Raw genomic sequence first — 16,288 nt, 5'->3', positions numbered from 1 at the left:
TTTGAAGAGGAAGCCGAACCTCATGGGATTCAGTTTTACATTCATCAGCCAGGAGAATGCTTCGTCTCACCGTGTAAAATCTTGTAAAATTCTGGAAAATAAAAGTAATCTGCAAGTAAAACAGACCAAGCTTGTGCTGTTATTGCATTGCATTAACTATCCGACAAGCCTCACAATTAATTAATTAATTAAATATTTTCAGAAAAGCACTTTAGTTTTACAAGGCAGTGAAACTCCGCTCATGGTGCCCAAATGCACAAAGCAAGCAGAAAAATGCTTTGACTGTGTTTTCTAGGCTTGTGGTCATGAATTATTAAGATGCTGAACATTCCTTCATCCATTACTATTTATGGGATATTTAACCAAGCATAAATTATCTACAACAATTCAAATCTACATTGGGCACAAACAAGACTCTGTTTACAAAAGGGCGGGTAATGAGAAAGTTGAAAAAAGGAACATCAAAATAATATACATACACACAAGTGACCACTAACAAACATCTCAAAAGAGTCACCAGAGTCACAGCCTGTGTTTACATTACTGTTGTTTTCTTTCAGCAGTGAACAGCACTGATATCTGTGCAGTATCCACAGGGACTATTCGACTGCGCTGCCGCAAGATGGGAAGCATGCTTCCAGAGGTAACGAAGTATTTTGCATTTCCCACACCGCTACGTCATTAGCATAAGCAGTCCATCAGCGACACAAAACTGAAGACGAGAGCCTATTGCGGAAAAGTGATGACAGAATCATTTATTTCCATCTTGCGTTGCTTTATTTCCCCATATCCACAAAAATGCACGGATATAAAAAATTTGAAAGTTAATGGGTTGAAATGTTAACTCATTCTTTTATATCATTCAATTTTATTTCTACTTCACAAATTACACTGGAAATTCAATATTGTACGAAGTATAACACCAGTTAATATATCACGCTTTAAGTTCTCTCTCTGCCGATAACCCAGCGCATTCATCTGAACCAAAAGTACACAATTCTTTAATATACGAGTAGCTTGACTCATCTGATAAAGCCTGTGGGCACGTTGAAAGCTGCGGCCCCCAGCACAAAGCATCAAGGGCTTCATTTATAGTCTGCGCAACATATCACACCCAAGGCACACAAAATGCATCCATGTGACTGAACACGAAGATAAAATTAGCGAAGGAAATCCGGTTGTTTGGTACGGCAACACAACATCATGAAAACCATCGCAACACGATGAGAGTCAGAGTCGCGTCAGGATTGCGGGTGGTTTAAAATAGGCACTGAATAGCTGTGGAGATGCAGATCACAGTGACGGTTTGAATGGCACGGAACAAAGACCCGCGATCACCTCACACAAGCCCTCTACTCGCGGCACACGGCAGAACGTGGTGCTTTGTTCGCCAAGAGAACAAAGTGAGTGGGATTTGAGGCCGATTTCAACTGGTGCACAAAACTGTTCGGCAGATGTATTATGGGAAAAAAAGGAGGCACAGGTTATCAGTTGGACGTGGGCTTAGATTTAAAGATGTTGCTCTGGAAAATGGAACATGAATCATGAGTTACGCTCATGGGCTCCTAAAATCTAAAATGGTTGAAAGCATGACAAATAGGAGTTATCAACAGAAATGTATAAAAGGATTAAACGGGTGTATAGAATGGAAAGCTCTGGCTCTAAAATCTGATTGGATGAGCCTTATTTAATTATATATTACTACATTGAAACGTTATTACACGACTCGCTTTTCAATTAATAAGTCATTAACATACTTAAGATCATTTTCATATTTAATTGCTTGATATATGAAGGAACGCAACCATATTGTCTAAAATTAAATGTTGCGGAGCGTTACCGTCCCAGATGGTGAATCAGTCACATGTGTAAATGTTAAAGCACCTGAATTAGCTTACAGTGGGAGAACCTCCGTCAACACATAAAATATCATGCAGATTCACAGTGGTTACTGTCGTTTATAGTCATCCACAGCGTATTAAAAGAGAGGCAGCAGTCAAGTCACTCAAATGGATTGAGAGTGTCTCTCTACTCTAAACCGCCTTGATAGACTCGATGTGATGATGAGCAGAAATGGGACAGCCAGGCAGAGGCTGTTTTGTGCAAATAATATTATATCTATTTGTGTGCATGTAACTGCATGCCATTAGTCTGGCTGTCCTTCACTAAGCAGACAAAAACAGCCTCGTCCCTATATGTCATTTATCTGTGGACGGTCTGGCAATGGAAGTGAAAATATGGCTCCCATACATCCATCTGAGTGTAAAGTATTACAGAACACAGGGAATAAATCACCAGTTACATTGCTCACCCATCAGTCAGGGTGTCCTTGGACTCTTGTATTGCGGGTGGGATAAGATACTGTTGCTCGGGGTAAAAACACTTTAACTAGGAAGCCATTTACAAAACAAATTTTCCAGGTCACAGAGGATTTGTTTTTTTGCGTTTATACTCTTAGAGTGTCTTGTCATACTTTGTAACAGTCAAATAAAGTTTTCCTGAAAGATGCATGTTCTTTAAAGACAAGATTCTGTGTGCAACCCATTTACTTCTATACTAAATTGAAGGGATGTTTCAATACCCATTTTCCCCTCCCGATTCCGATACCTGAGCTCATGGTATCGGCCGATACCGAATTCTGATCCGATACATGTGTGTGTATCTGTATACAGCTGTTTATACTACTAGCCCTGTATGAAATGATAGAATTATTTTATGGTGTGCTTCCGACTTATTCATTAATAAAACATGAACAAATACATACAGTAAACAGAGTATTTTTATTAACTGACAAGACATTTACAGTAATATTATTAGTTTTTCTTAAGTCCCAGTTTTACTGGCCACTGTGAAATACTGCCAAACAGCGGACATACTGCTAGCACGTTTAAATTTCTTCTTTGTTTCTCTAAACAGTGATTGCTTGTGACGACACACCACAACTTCCCGTGTTTGCATTCTGAGCAGGGAAGAATAAATGATTTCCCATTTAGAGCGTTAAGCAAAGCTAGCAGGTATAACTACTAGGTCCAGTTTAAGAAAATGGTATCGAATCGGTACATGGATTCAAAAGATACCGATTTAGATACCGAAGTGTATTTAGTTTGGTCACATTTATAAATGATAGATGCAGCTTTACGATTGTTTCCGAAAACATACGGCGCATGCAGGGGGGAGGGGTAGGCTGAACCAAAGCACGTGCACACCCATTGTTAACAAAACACAGACATCAGTTTCACTCACCGCATGCGGTTCTAGAAAAAACGACTTTGTTAACCTAACCAACACTGGCCTGTGGTAAATCACAACAATCAAGCATGAATGTTCATAGTTCTATATTATAAAGGGTTTAAATAATTAAAATATATATTTTCCCAGTTCACATGTATAACAGTTAAACTTGGAATGGAAAAAGTTTTGTGTGATATTCAGGGCATATGAAATGGGACATAATCCAAAACAAAGTATGATCATTATTTAAAGGATACAAATGTCTTGTACAAGCTTTTAAAAGCTTTGTTTTCTTTTCAGTCTAACACAACTAGACATTAAACATTGAACTATTTTATAACCTTCTGTGAATTGATAATTAAATATTTTTGTGAAAATAGACTTTTCTCAAATAAATAATTTATTGATTTGTCATGAGGTCTTGTTCACAAGAAGCAAAAATGTATGGCATTGACACAGGCCTATGATGTAGGCTACTGGTGGTTCTAAATTCTGTGGCCCGCGACGTCAACTTCCTGCAGCCTTAACCCTGATCAAACTCACCTGTTTGTAACTCCCTGGTAATGACTTAAACGTCATGCAGCGCTGCCCAAAATCCGATTATAATTTACTATTTATTATTTGTTTTTCAGAAATCTTCATGTGGAACAATCCGTTCAGCTGTGAATTATTATTATTTTTCTTAATTATATTTTAGCATTTTGTTGTTTGTCTAGGAAATGTTTTCAAATTGTGTTTTACGTTAAAATAGAGACAATGTATTTGTCAAACAGTGTGATCCACTTCTATAAGTCCAAGCGAAATGTGCTGGAACTCCATTGAATTTTTACCGTGTTTTTTTTCTTAATGGTTTTATTCTTACAGTCAGAAACTCTAAGGCGTAAAGATACCAAACCGGAATAAGTGATCTGTTTTGGATCACTTTTTTTTTGTTTTGGCTCTAGGTTCACTTTTAAGCAATCATCCTAAAAAAGTAAGAACTTCTCGAACATATGGTCTCTCTCTCATGCTTACAAGTGAAAGTGACGACTGCGCCATGCCGCGTGCTTTTCCGGGAGAATTGTCCAATAAGGGTCTAACAAAAGTTGTTGCGAAACGAATACGATCGCTGGGGGAGTGTATCGAGCATAGAAATACTATGTTATATACCCAACTCCTTTTTTGACAAGTTGACCATGTTAAGCAATAGAAGACAGCACGTATAACATTGTAAAGAAGTCAGAATGCAGGGCCGCTTTAATGTGGTGTCGTGGCATTTCCGATTCTAGTATCGGTATCAGAAAAACAACGCTATTAAATTGTAATCATGGATCGCAAATAATAATTCCCATTGATAAAATAAGCACAATAAGACCAGGGACGTTGATTTGAGTTGCTTTCCACGGACAATATGAACGTTACGAGCATGTCTGAAACTGTCTGGTTTGAGGAACATCTAGCTTTGGATGGAACTGATGTTGTAAGCAGGGGTACATTTTATTCAGTGATCATTGATCCAAGTACTTTTCCTCAGACACACATCCGTGTATATCTAAAGAACCATCGAGGACCAGCAGAAGGGTCCTTAACTACGGGGGAAAAAATACTTGAACCTGGACACAAGGGAGGCAACTCCATCTACATCAAAGCTTGAATAAAAAAACACAGTCGGACAAAAAGATAAATAACCTTCAGTGCCTCCAATCAGTTACAACGATCGCTCACAACATGTCTGTTGGCAATTCCCAGGACAACCATGTGACCTATGGATTCTCGGTTGAATCACAATTAAAGAGCCTTTATTCTTTGTGAGAACCTCTAATGTCTAGTTTATCTGAAATAATCAATCATATCGAAGGCTGGATGAACTTCCAAATAAAGAATGCTAATACGGGCATCATGATAAATTTGCTAATCTTGTCGGGGATTCTGGCGTCTGCTTACTCATGGTTCAAAATCGTTGTTCGCAAATTATGACGTTACGTGAAATTCAATTATGCAAATGCATTCGACGCCTCTGTGAGACCATAACATTTCATCATTGATTGATGCAGACCTCCTACTTGTCAGAAATCAAAACTTTGTTTCGGAAGACACGTTGTTTATCTCCAAGTACTGAAAGTGTCCAGTAGAATTATAATTTGAAAGGCGAAATATAAAACCAGATAAATATAACTCAATATTGGCATTGTAATTGTTGTCTGCACAATCCGACCCAATCAGATTTCCTTTCTATACATGAAAACACCAACCTTGACTTTTACACACAATCTATCTAAAGGAGGGCAATAAAAGAAAAAAAAAAATATATATATATATATATATATATATATTTTATGATATATCTGCTCCCAAACAAGACTGCACTGAAATCTCTTTTAATAATTTCAAATAAACAACCTTAAGATACATCATGTTTGACAGAAAGCAGGTTTGATTCTTTTTCCATTAGTTCAGGATTGGCAAAAGTCACTGGATAAGGCTATCAACCTTAACTCTCTATATATAATACAATACACCCAGGAAACACAGCTGTAATCTCAGTCGAGCCCTGATGAATGACTGCAGATAGTGACTTTAGCAGGTTGTTGGTTATGTGTTTGAAGCAATAACTTTGTTGAAGGATTACAGTTGGTACGTAGATATTTTTAGACATAAACTAAAGACACCCAAGAGACTTGAAGTAACTGTCAACTGGAATCTTTGACATATGGTAGAGCTCTAAAGCTATTCAAACCATGAGCACATAAACATACCGCCACCCACTTACTAAATATTGAGATCTGAATCATAACGGGTTACATGTGAGGTTTAAAGAGAATATTAAAAAAAATCAGTCATGATATATTCAACCTTGAATACCTTTATGACTCTTTCTTCTGTAAACCACAAAAAATAAGATATTTTGAGAAATGGTTTTGTGTTCATAGAAGTCAATGGGGGCCAATGTTGTTTGGTTATCACTGTTCATTAAATTATCTTCTTTTGTTCTTTTCATGCAATTTACAACTGATAACAGAAAAAAATGGGTTAAAAATGACCACGCTTACATGATTAATTCAGGATCACCAAGGGGCTAAGAAGAGAAATGCAGAATGGAGAAGTCATTACGCAAGGTTGAAGAATCAAGAGAAAACTACTGCAGGTTTTAGGAGAGAGGTTGAGATAAACAGCCTGCTGAGAGATGCTGCGTACATGCTCATCGCTGAGATCTGATACCCGTGTCATTATAAATATTGCTCTAGGGTTTATATGTGGGAGGAATGTACCATCTATTCAATGAAGCTTTTAAAGCCACTGTCGTTTGGTGAAAATGTAATTTCCATTAAAGCTTTTAAAAAAATTAAGATTACAACAAGAGCTCTAGGTTTATGATACAAAATATTGTTTTACATCTGATAGATTGACATATTTTGGGTGTTTGCTGGTTAAAACCGGATTTATCTCAAGGCTTCATCCTCATCTGTTAGAGACTGTTAGAGAATGTGTCTTTTACCCAGAATAGATTCACTGTCTTTCTGTATAGTTAAAGTCAATATAAAACCAAATATGCTATTTGCTTAGGTTCTACAATGTGACACATTTCAAGAAATCCAATGAGAAGAAAAATGTGTAATTGTGTGAAAAGTGGACACTCAAATGCATAGTTAGTTGTAAAGGACCACTCTCCTCCTGAAACATTTCCAGCATCCGTCAGAATTTAATCAAAAAAGATTAAGACTCAATAAGATCACGCATAATAAGACAATTAATGAGTATTACTAATGTAAAAAGACTTTAACAGAAACACTGAATCAATACACCTATAATAAGATCTTCATACTGTTATTAGATATTATTTATTAGAGTGATCTTGTTTTTTCTATAAACACCGTGCACCTTTCTGTGTTTTACTGATTTCCTCCTGTAAAGCTGCTTTGGAACAATGAACATTGTGAAAAGCGCTATATAAATAAATTGAATACTGTACAGCAAAATTGATTCCATGTGGGTTTATACAGCTAAACTCGGAAAATGGGAATTAAAAATTTAAGTTCAAATACATAGATTATCTCAGAAAATCCTTTATGAAAATTCAGTGAACTCAAATTTATTAGCAAGACAGAACACGACAACAGAGCGACCCCAGCACCAGTAGTCTCTCTCAAACAGAAAATTGTTAGTTGGGTAAAAGATAACTCTGTGTTTATACATTTTCAAAAATTATGTTTTTTATGCATGGTGTGATGGTGGTCTAGTGGGTTAAACCACTGAACTGGTAAATCAAAGGTTGCTGGTTCGATCCCAGCAGCCACCACCAGTGTGTCCTTGAGCAAGACACTTTACTCCATGTTGCTCCAGGGGGATTGTCCCTGTATTAAGTGCACTGTAAGTCGCTTTGGATAAAAGCGTCTGCCAAATGACTAAATTATAAATTAAATTATAAAAAAATTTTTGTGCTAGTTAGCTGTATTTTTAATACAACCCATCTGCAGTTTGTTTGATATTAATTGACCCTTCCCAAAGCACGCCCCCTTTGCTATGGCTATGTTACTACTACCTTACTAACTATTCATAAGCACCATAGCAGTTTATTGTGGCAAAAGTCATAGTTAATGGTCTGTTAATAGCGGGAATTGGACCTTAAAATAAAGTGTGACCATTTTTTTTATAAATGTTTCCTGTCACACCATGGGACACATTTACAGTATATTTGTCAACTACCAAATACTAAATATAACTCTATGGGTGAACCTGATAGCACGGCCGGGTTATTATGCAGTAAAATATACACAGGCATTATGGCTTCCTGTATTGATTTCACTAATAATTACAGATGCCCCTCTCCGTTCTCTTTATAGATCCAGCTGTTGTGGAGGATAAATTACCTTCTGTTGGAAACAAAATAAACTGTTATTTTGTAACACTCCGTTTACAACGTCTAGTGTTATTAAACATGTCCCTTTGCATTGTACATATATTAGCTGTCTATTAAGACTCACCTCTCAAGGGTAAGTAAGCAACGGCACAATGAAGAGGGATTATCCACGCTAAATGTGCGGCCCCGTCTCAATACGTTCTTGTCCTTCAGCAAGACCACCGTTACATTTGCGTAATTGGTTTAAAATTGCAAACCACATACAAACGTAGGAATAGGGTGAGTGACATAATTGAAGCAAACGAAATCAAAGCAATTTCGCACCTGCTGTACGGCTGGTGTTTATTGTCGCTCTAAGCCGGGTCATTCACACCGGTGGTCTCGGCTAAACAGAATTTATGAGAGACCTTAAGTAGGTCAAGCTCATCTTCTCGTGGACGTCTGTGTTTAGAGGTGAGTTTCTCCTTGGGGACTTTTATTGTTTGCGGTGTTGCTTGTTTCTCTGCAAATCTTCTGTCATTTACTAATAAGCGACTCTGTTCCAAGTAATACATAAAAAATTGCATGTTGCCGCTTTTCATTGGTAAAATCGCTTAAGGAGTCCTTGTTATAATTACATCATCACAAGATGTTTTCTACTCGCTGTCTGACTGTTGTTTATAGAGGGTAAGAGACTAAAACAAAGACCAATCCTACAGTACATTGTTCTACCCAGCTCACGTAAGCGATGCGCATTTATTTAAAGGGGTCATATGGCGATAATACACTATATTGTTTCTGTGTTTTTTGTGTGTTATACGTTGTCCATGCATGAAATAGACACATAAAATTGCAAAAATGAAAATGTCGGAACAAAAGATGCATTCTATCAAAAAGCGAATGCTAACCCAGACCTGCCTGAAACGCCTTGTGTAACCACACCTCAAATATCTATGTTAGTTTGTGTTATGATTTGACAAGACCGCATGTATACGCAAGTAAGGTGGTGTACCTGTCAATACAATTGCTTTTTAACCTCATGTTCCAAATATGGTAAGAGGCGTTACATTTTCGTCACACGTTGCAGTATTCAAACCAATCACTGCTCACTGATTAATAAGCCAATCATAGCACACCTCGCTTTTCAGAGTGATGATGTTTCAGAGAGGCGGGGCAAAGAGGAGAAACAAACATGTATGGTATGTGGAAAATACAGTGTTTTTGAACCTTAAATCATTGATAATAATTGAATTACATCTAAAACAAACGAAAATCGTAATTTTAGCCGTGTCTTATGACCCCTTTAAGCACGTATATTAACAGGTTACATCATTCATCCGAAATATTGCAAGCAGAGAAAAATGTGACTATGTTGGGGCACTAAATATGTAATGCTTTAAGTTTGTCCAATGTTTACCTGTCTTTTGTTTCGCAGAAGTAAATCACCCTCAAGTCATCAATGACATGAGGGTAATTAAATGATATAAATCCATTTTGGGGTGAAATATCTCTTTAAATTAATTTATAAAAAAATGAAATATCACAAATGTGCATATTGCATAAAGTTGAATATAATGTGCATCGTAGCACTTAGCCTAAATTTAAAAGTATTTTAATGGTCAAACAGTAAAAAAATCAAGCTGTCCTTTACACCCAAACACCCTATTTGACGCAAAAAGTCAAATAGGATCTCAGAGATGCTGCCATTTCTCTTTCTTATCAATCAGATGATTCACCTTAACACAAACTACACACACACATACACTGAAACAGTCACCAAAGCCATATATCAAGAGTCCAGAACATCACAGAGACATGTGGGTGGCTTCTCTCACACTAACTACCTAGATCACCCTAGCTACCTCCCAACAGTCCATAGCAACATCATGGCAACCACTCACAGCATTGCCGGTGGATTCCACAAAAATCACTCACAAAAATCTAGTTGTCATGTTCAATAAGAAAGCATTGGGTGTTTTTTGACCATGTCAAGACAGCATGCAGCACAATGTGAAAGCTCATGAAAACAGTAAGGGAGGTTGTGCAAACGGGTCAGTGATGGGACAGTGTCATTGATATTGTAAGTAGCAGAGGTGGGTGAAGGATGTACACTGCTCAGCCGAGCCAGACTGCCTCTAATGGGCCAATGGACTGTTTTGCTGGTGCTTCATGTTTGGGCGCCCCCATCGCATTACTGCAGCTCATACACAAGAGTGTCATCCAGACAGCCGCCACGGCCTGAGACAAATGCATCTCAGCAGCGCAGAAACAATCAGTGTCAGTACTAGAGAAGATGTACATATGTCCACACAACACAGACAGGCTTTTTATGCAAACAGATTTCTCAATAATTGACTGACGCACCGTGGGAAAGTTATTCTGTGTTGAGTACCACATAAATAAATTGCAATATGTATGACGTGAATGTTTACTAAAATACGTCAAAGTTTGTGCAAAGTGAACAGTTCATATTTTTGAAAAATGATGCAAACAAATTGTCAAACTGATTCATTACAGGGAGGCATGCTGAACGAAAGGATTCATAGAAATGAGTTAAATTTCCTAACTCTTACGAGATTTTAATGAGTTCTACATCAAAGAAGCGATTGAAATCTCAGTTGTAACATCCGTGAATAACATAAAGTGGGTGCAAAATTGAACACATTGCAGCTATTTAAAATCACTGCAATAATTTTACAAATGAATAAACATATCATAAATATTTAATATACTGCTAATCCCTAGTATGTGTACGAAAGAACATCAGAATAAATTTCCACTAAATTTAAAGCTGCAATCTGTAATTTGTTGGTAAAAAAATCTGTGTAAAAAACAGTTTGACAACGTTAACTGAATTCACAACGGTGAATTTATAATAATGTTTTATAATTCTAGCTGTCTATTTCCCTGGAAATTAACACTTGGACATCATAAATTTATTTAAATAAAAATTGAGATTCAGTTCGAGGCAAAGGTTACAGATTAAAGGCCACTGCTGGTTAAACTCACATTTATGTTAATCAGATCATAATGACTGACTTAGGTGGAGCTTTAGAGTTTGTGTGTGTGTGTGTGTGTGTGTGTGTGCGTGTGTGTGCGTGCATGCTTGTGTACCTGACAGGCAGATGTTATATGACATGCGTCTGTACTCAGAAACACAAACCTCCGAATAACCCACTTTGACAAAAGGGCACGCTGTCATCCATCGCCTGGAAAACAGGTTGTGCCCTTTATGTGAATGAGCCAATCAGAGCGCATTGATGACACAGCGAGCTGGAGGAGACAGCAGATTAGAGAATGCAGCGGTACATTACGGAGATGCTCGGCCTATTCAATCCACCAGAGCACAACAGAAGAAACAATAAACCATACAGACATACATCCATTAAAGCTTTGAATGAGTTATGATGATGTTCGCCAACCCGAACGTTTGGCTTTTATTGTTTACAGATTTAATGGAGGCATCAGTCCTCTATCATTTAAACATCAAATGTGACTCAAATTGTTCTCCTAAAAACCCTAGGGAGCAATAAAAAGAAGCAACAATGAGGCAATGAGTTTACACAGTACTGTAAGAATATAGAATTTTAAAATGACCAATCCTGTTGTAGGGCCATATGATTTCCACGATGCGAAAATTCAATTTGTGCATTTAAATAATATCAGTAGTGATTCAGTTGTGGTTTAAATATGCAATCTGCCTGTTCTCCGTGTCTCTGAATGAATGATTCAAGCCTTTTTATGAAATGAGAAAACATTTTAGGGCGGGGCTTTGTTTTGCTCTTCCCTTTTTGATTGGTTTGTTGGAAGTTGGGTCTGGAGGGGAGAGCTAAAAACCTCTCGCCATTGGACTGACAGTATAGTCTTACCTCTTTTTTGCTGCTTGCGTCATGTGGTGAAGTTTAAATAATTTTATGTTGAGAGGGGGAGAGGAGCTTTATCTTTTTGATTAAAGATTACAAATGCAAATGAATAAAATAATAATAATGGTGTGCACACATAAATCATTTATAATAATCATTGCAACCCTGTGTAAAACACTTTTCCTGTTTGATTTCATGGTGACTTTAAATTAAGTATGACACACCCACATGGATAAATTAAAGTATATTATATTATTTCCTTTATTAAAGTTAATATACAAGCAAAATAACAAAATATTAATTTAAGTATAGGTGTAAAAAATGCACTGAAGAGATGCTGGTTTATATTAACATTGTTGTGCATTACGGCATATTTTTTATGGATTGTTTCCATTGGTTAAAAAAAACTGTAGGATCTACAGTAGGTGTCCTACTATAGTTAATGAGTAAATGCTTTCGTATACTTAAGTATTTTTCATACCAGAAAAATATTATTATTGTATCATCAAAAATACAGAAAACACAGAATGCAAAATAATGTAAATGGAATTTGGGAAAAAAATAAAACAGATTTGGGGAAAAAATGTAACGGATTTTATAGCCCCCTACAAGTGTAATTCAACTTAAGAATGCTTTACTTGTAGTTATCTATACATGGAAACAAGAATTTAAACATAAGTAAAATTACACACTTTACCATTACAAAATACAATTCTGTCTATTTCATCTCATTGCTATCCAGAAAAAAAACAGAAAGATTAAAAGATCTCAACTTCTTGTCTACAGAATGCACACACCTCGACAACTGCAGCCATGCACCCTCACTCTGAGATGCATTTGGACACGTAATTATAAAAGCACTTAAAAGTGGTCGGCACAATACTGTTCGCTTTTGCTCTCAATGCCCTGCGCCTTCGTTTAAAGGCATTAAAAACAACGCATGTAGCCGCACGGCTGGTCACGTCTGATGTCGATTCTGTCTGACGGTGCAGAAGGTGATGTAGGGTGTGAGAATGTGGCGTGAGCGTTGATCTCAGAAACCTTTGTCCCATTATAGCTGTCTGAAAGTGGCATGCACTTCCATCGGAAATCACATGGCTGACGGGAACTCCTTGAAAACACGCACAGTATTTAAAACAGGGCACGTGAGGGCCGCTTGAACTGACAATCTGATTTATATGTGCAGGAAAGGGATTACAAGATATTGGTGAATGTGTTTAGTTTAATGGACGTGGATCTCAACGACAAAAAAATGGCGTTTACTTTAGCGACATCATGTTTCTATAAGCTGAAATTGTAACTTTTTTGGTTAAAAATAAACAAAATTATTGAGCAAGTAAAAATATGTGTTCATAACTGCCTGCCCCCTTCCATTACCCAAATTCCCAATGAGTCCAGTCTGAATAAGGGTAGATTTATTCTGCCCTTAAAAATTACCATGTTTTTCAATATTTCTTGTCTTACTCAAGAGCTCACAGCATGATGCATCAAACCCCAGAGGAGAAGAACAAGCGCAATTAAAAAATAAAAGTTCATAAGATGCGGCTTAGCAAGATTCACTGCTTCACAGAACAGCGATGATTATTCTAGCACCCCACTTTTTCTCGATGCTGAATAGTATTGCATTGCCCCACTTCTATGATGCCAATGGTGGCATCGATTCCTTATTCACACATTGTACTGTGACAACAACGAAAAACGGAATGAACTTACAGTCCCCAGCCTGTCTGCTGCTGTGCAATCGATCTTTTTCATCCTGCGAGATGCTACAGCGTATAAATCCTCACACCATCAAATGCTAAAAGAGAAACACAAGAGATAAAGCTGGTTAAAAAAACACATCAGACATGTAAAAAAAATGTAAAGAGGAATAGTAAACAAAACGCATTAGTAATTAGAACAGAGCTAGAAGGTTAAAATGCCGTGTAAACACAAAAGACAGCTTAACACCCACACCAAGATTACAGTTGAGCCACATCCAGATTTATATTGTATTACACAAACACAAACCTGAGCCAGCAAGTCAGTGGCAGATTAGGCAAACAATACAATTGAGAAAACGTGTGTAAACACGCCCACCAACGCAACTTATTAAACTTACAAAACCTACAACAGGGGCTGAGTGATATATAGAATATATAGACAAATGTGCTGAAGATTTAAGATAACTTTATGAAAATTGAATGTTGCCAATAATATTGTCTTCTTGCCTTGCAAATGGTGCTATTTGTTGTTTGGTTTTCATTATTTGTAAAAAAAAAACATTCCCGTATTACAGATTATGCATTATCAAGTCTCTTTCCACATCCATCCACACATGTTTTGCGCTTCTTGCGAGATGGGAGTGAACTGCCTATTGGTGCCCTCTTCATAAAAAATTAAGAGCAATGCACCGATGTTTGATATTCATAATGTTCTGTAATTTAGTAAAGCTATCTACACAATATCTAGTATTCAATCTATCACCCAGCTCTACCTAACCAGTAACACTTGTGCAGAAAATCCTGCCAGGTTCTTTATCGAGCTCTTCATCAGGTTGTGAGAGAGCAACATGACCCGAGGACTGCACAAACACAACACTTACACACCAAGATGAGCTGAGAGCTTCTGCAGACTTATACCTATTGACAACTGTTTAGACAAACCGAAAGACCAAATTAAATGTCACGTGATGATGGCAAAAATTGAGAAAAACTTCTCTTTGCCCGCCTCTTTGAAATGCGCAGAATTTTATGTGAATAGCGAGGTGTGCTATGATTGGCCAGGTAATCAGTGCGTAGTGATTGGTCGAAAATTGCAAGCGTGTGACGGAAATGTAACGACTATTACCATATTTGGAACATCAGGTTCCAAAGCAATTGTACAGACAGGTACACCCACCTTCCTTGCGTATACATTTGGGTGGTCTTAGTCAAATCATACCACGAACTGACGTAGATTTGTGAGGGTGTGGTAACACGAGGCGTTTCAGGCAGGTCTGGGTGAGCATTCGCTTTAAGATAGAATGCATCTTTTGTTCCAACACTTGAACTTTTGCAATTTTACGTTTCTGATAAATGCATGTGACCAAAGGCACAGAAAAGCACATGTTTGCGCCATATGACCCCTTTAAATATTAATAAAAACTAAAATCAAAACTGTTTGCTTTGCTTTTCCACAGTCAAGGCAATGAAAAAAGAAAGACGTGACAAGCTCCTGGTGATTTTCACAATGACGCCTCTTTTTCAGCAATAAGGTCTGTGATGTAAACTGTGATGGTTTGTGTGGGCAGTGTTGGATAGTGTCAGACTAAATTAGGTACAATAACAAGTCAACAACCTTTTCTTTCTTTCACTTCACAGTAAAAGATGAATAATTTCCTTCATTATGACATACGGATAATGACACACGAAAGATTGGCGGTTTTGCTAGCTAATGACTCACTGCGCATCCGAAGCCAGTCCAATCGTCGGCATCCCACACCGCTCTTTAAATCAACCCCCCACTCCACAGACTCTCCAAATCACTTTTAAAAGTCCTCGGGTAATTGTGGGATTCTGTGCCATTAGAGTGGCCTAATTCAGTTATGCTGCAACAGGCTGATATTAAATGAAAAATGAAGCAGGAGGCAGAAAAGATAATAAGAAATATTAAGCTGTTTGAATGGCATTAGGACACACTGTCGAGACGCAGCCGTCACAGAGACATTCTTCTCGGGGGAAGCTTACTCGCAAGCGCTTCTTGACATCATTGTGCGTCATTCAGATACATACGACTGTCCCTGCAAGCCCTTTTATAACCGTCTTTCAGACCGCTGGTGTAGAATAAAACACTGAAAATATAAACAGGACTCAGGTCGTGGTGAGGATCGGCCAAAGCTCGGTTTCTAAGCATGAGGAGAATGTAAAACAAGAGAAGAGACTTTTGACTGAACACTTCCTGTGACATGTAATGTATTACGTGTTATATGTATGGATACCATTATGATCTAATGTAACATTACAAATATAAAAATATAGAACTAATGTAGAATCAAAAGATTTAATATCTCAGTACAATATTTCATTACATAATACAATATTAAAATGTTATATATTTTATTGACGCATCAGATCCTACATTGGGTTTTCTATATTATATTATACTGTATTACACAATACAAGAGTAACACTGGATTATAATGTGTTGTACTCTACTGTATAATACGATACGATACAGAAAATGTGAAGACCAAAGAGCTGAGATTAAAACATTTTAAAAGTAGTTATGCTGTAAGATGTAACTGGGACAGGCATATTATAATAATGCCAAATAAACACATTTTTACCAGAGGTCTCGGAGCTCACCAAACATGTGCTGAATAACAATTCACCCAGCCAATTCTACACAGATTGTGAAA

The 16,288-nt window shown here is 37.3% G+C and overlaps 1 protein-coding gene and 1 long non-coding RNA gene across 5 annotated transcripts in view; one reads left to right on the top strand and one right to left on the bottom strand.

The window, feature by feature from the left end:
* LOC130411834 (uncharacterized) overlaps window positions 1–16,288 on the top strand; it is a 34,330-nt gene that overhangs the window by 4,041 nt on the left and 14,001 nt on the right. Inside the window, exon 2 of the long non-coding RNA XR_008905115.1 lies at window positions 561–643. This is a non-coding gene — a long non-coding RNA (uncharacterized LOC130411834). The remainder of the gene's footprint in view (window positions 1–560; window positions 644–16,288) is intronic.
* LOC130411830 (cAMP-specific 3',5'-cyclic phosphodiesterase 4D-like) overlaps window positions 1–16,288 on the bottom strand; it is a 131,847-nt gene that overhangs the window by 105,085 nt on the left and 10,474 nt on the right. For all 4 annotated transcript variants that reach the window (XR_008905114.1, XM_056736732.1, XM_056736731.1 and 1 more), the window contains exon 2: window positions 13,624–13,708. Coding sequence is in view for 3 of the 4 variants with exons in the window: in XM_056736732.1 (XP_056592710.1) it covers window positions 13,624–13,665 (42 nt within the window). In the remaining variant the exon portion in view is untranslated. The remainder of the gene's footprint in view (window positions 1–13,623; window positions 13,709–16,288) is intronic.

This window comes from Triplophysa dalaica, chromosome 22, assembly GCF_015846415.1.
Source record: "Triplophysa dalaica isolate WHDGS20190420 chromosome 22, ASM1584641v1, whole genome shotgun sequence".
NCBI lineage: Eukaryota > Metazoa > Chordata > Actinopteri > Cypriniformes > Nemacheilidae > Triplophysa > Triplophysa dalaica.
This window is presented reverse-complemented; position numbering and strand designations above follow the sequence as displayed.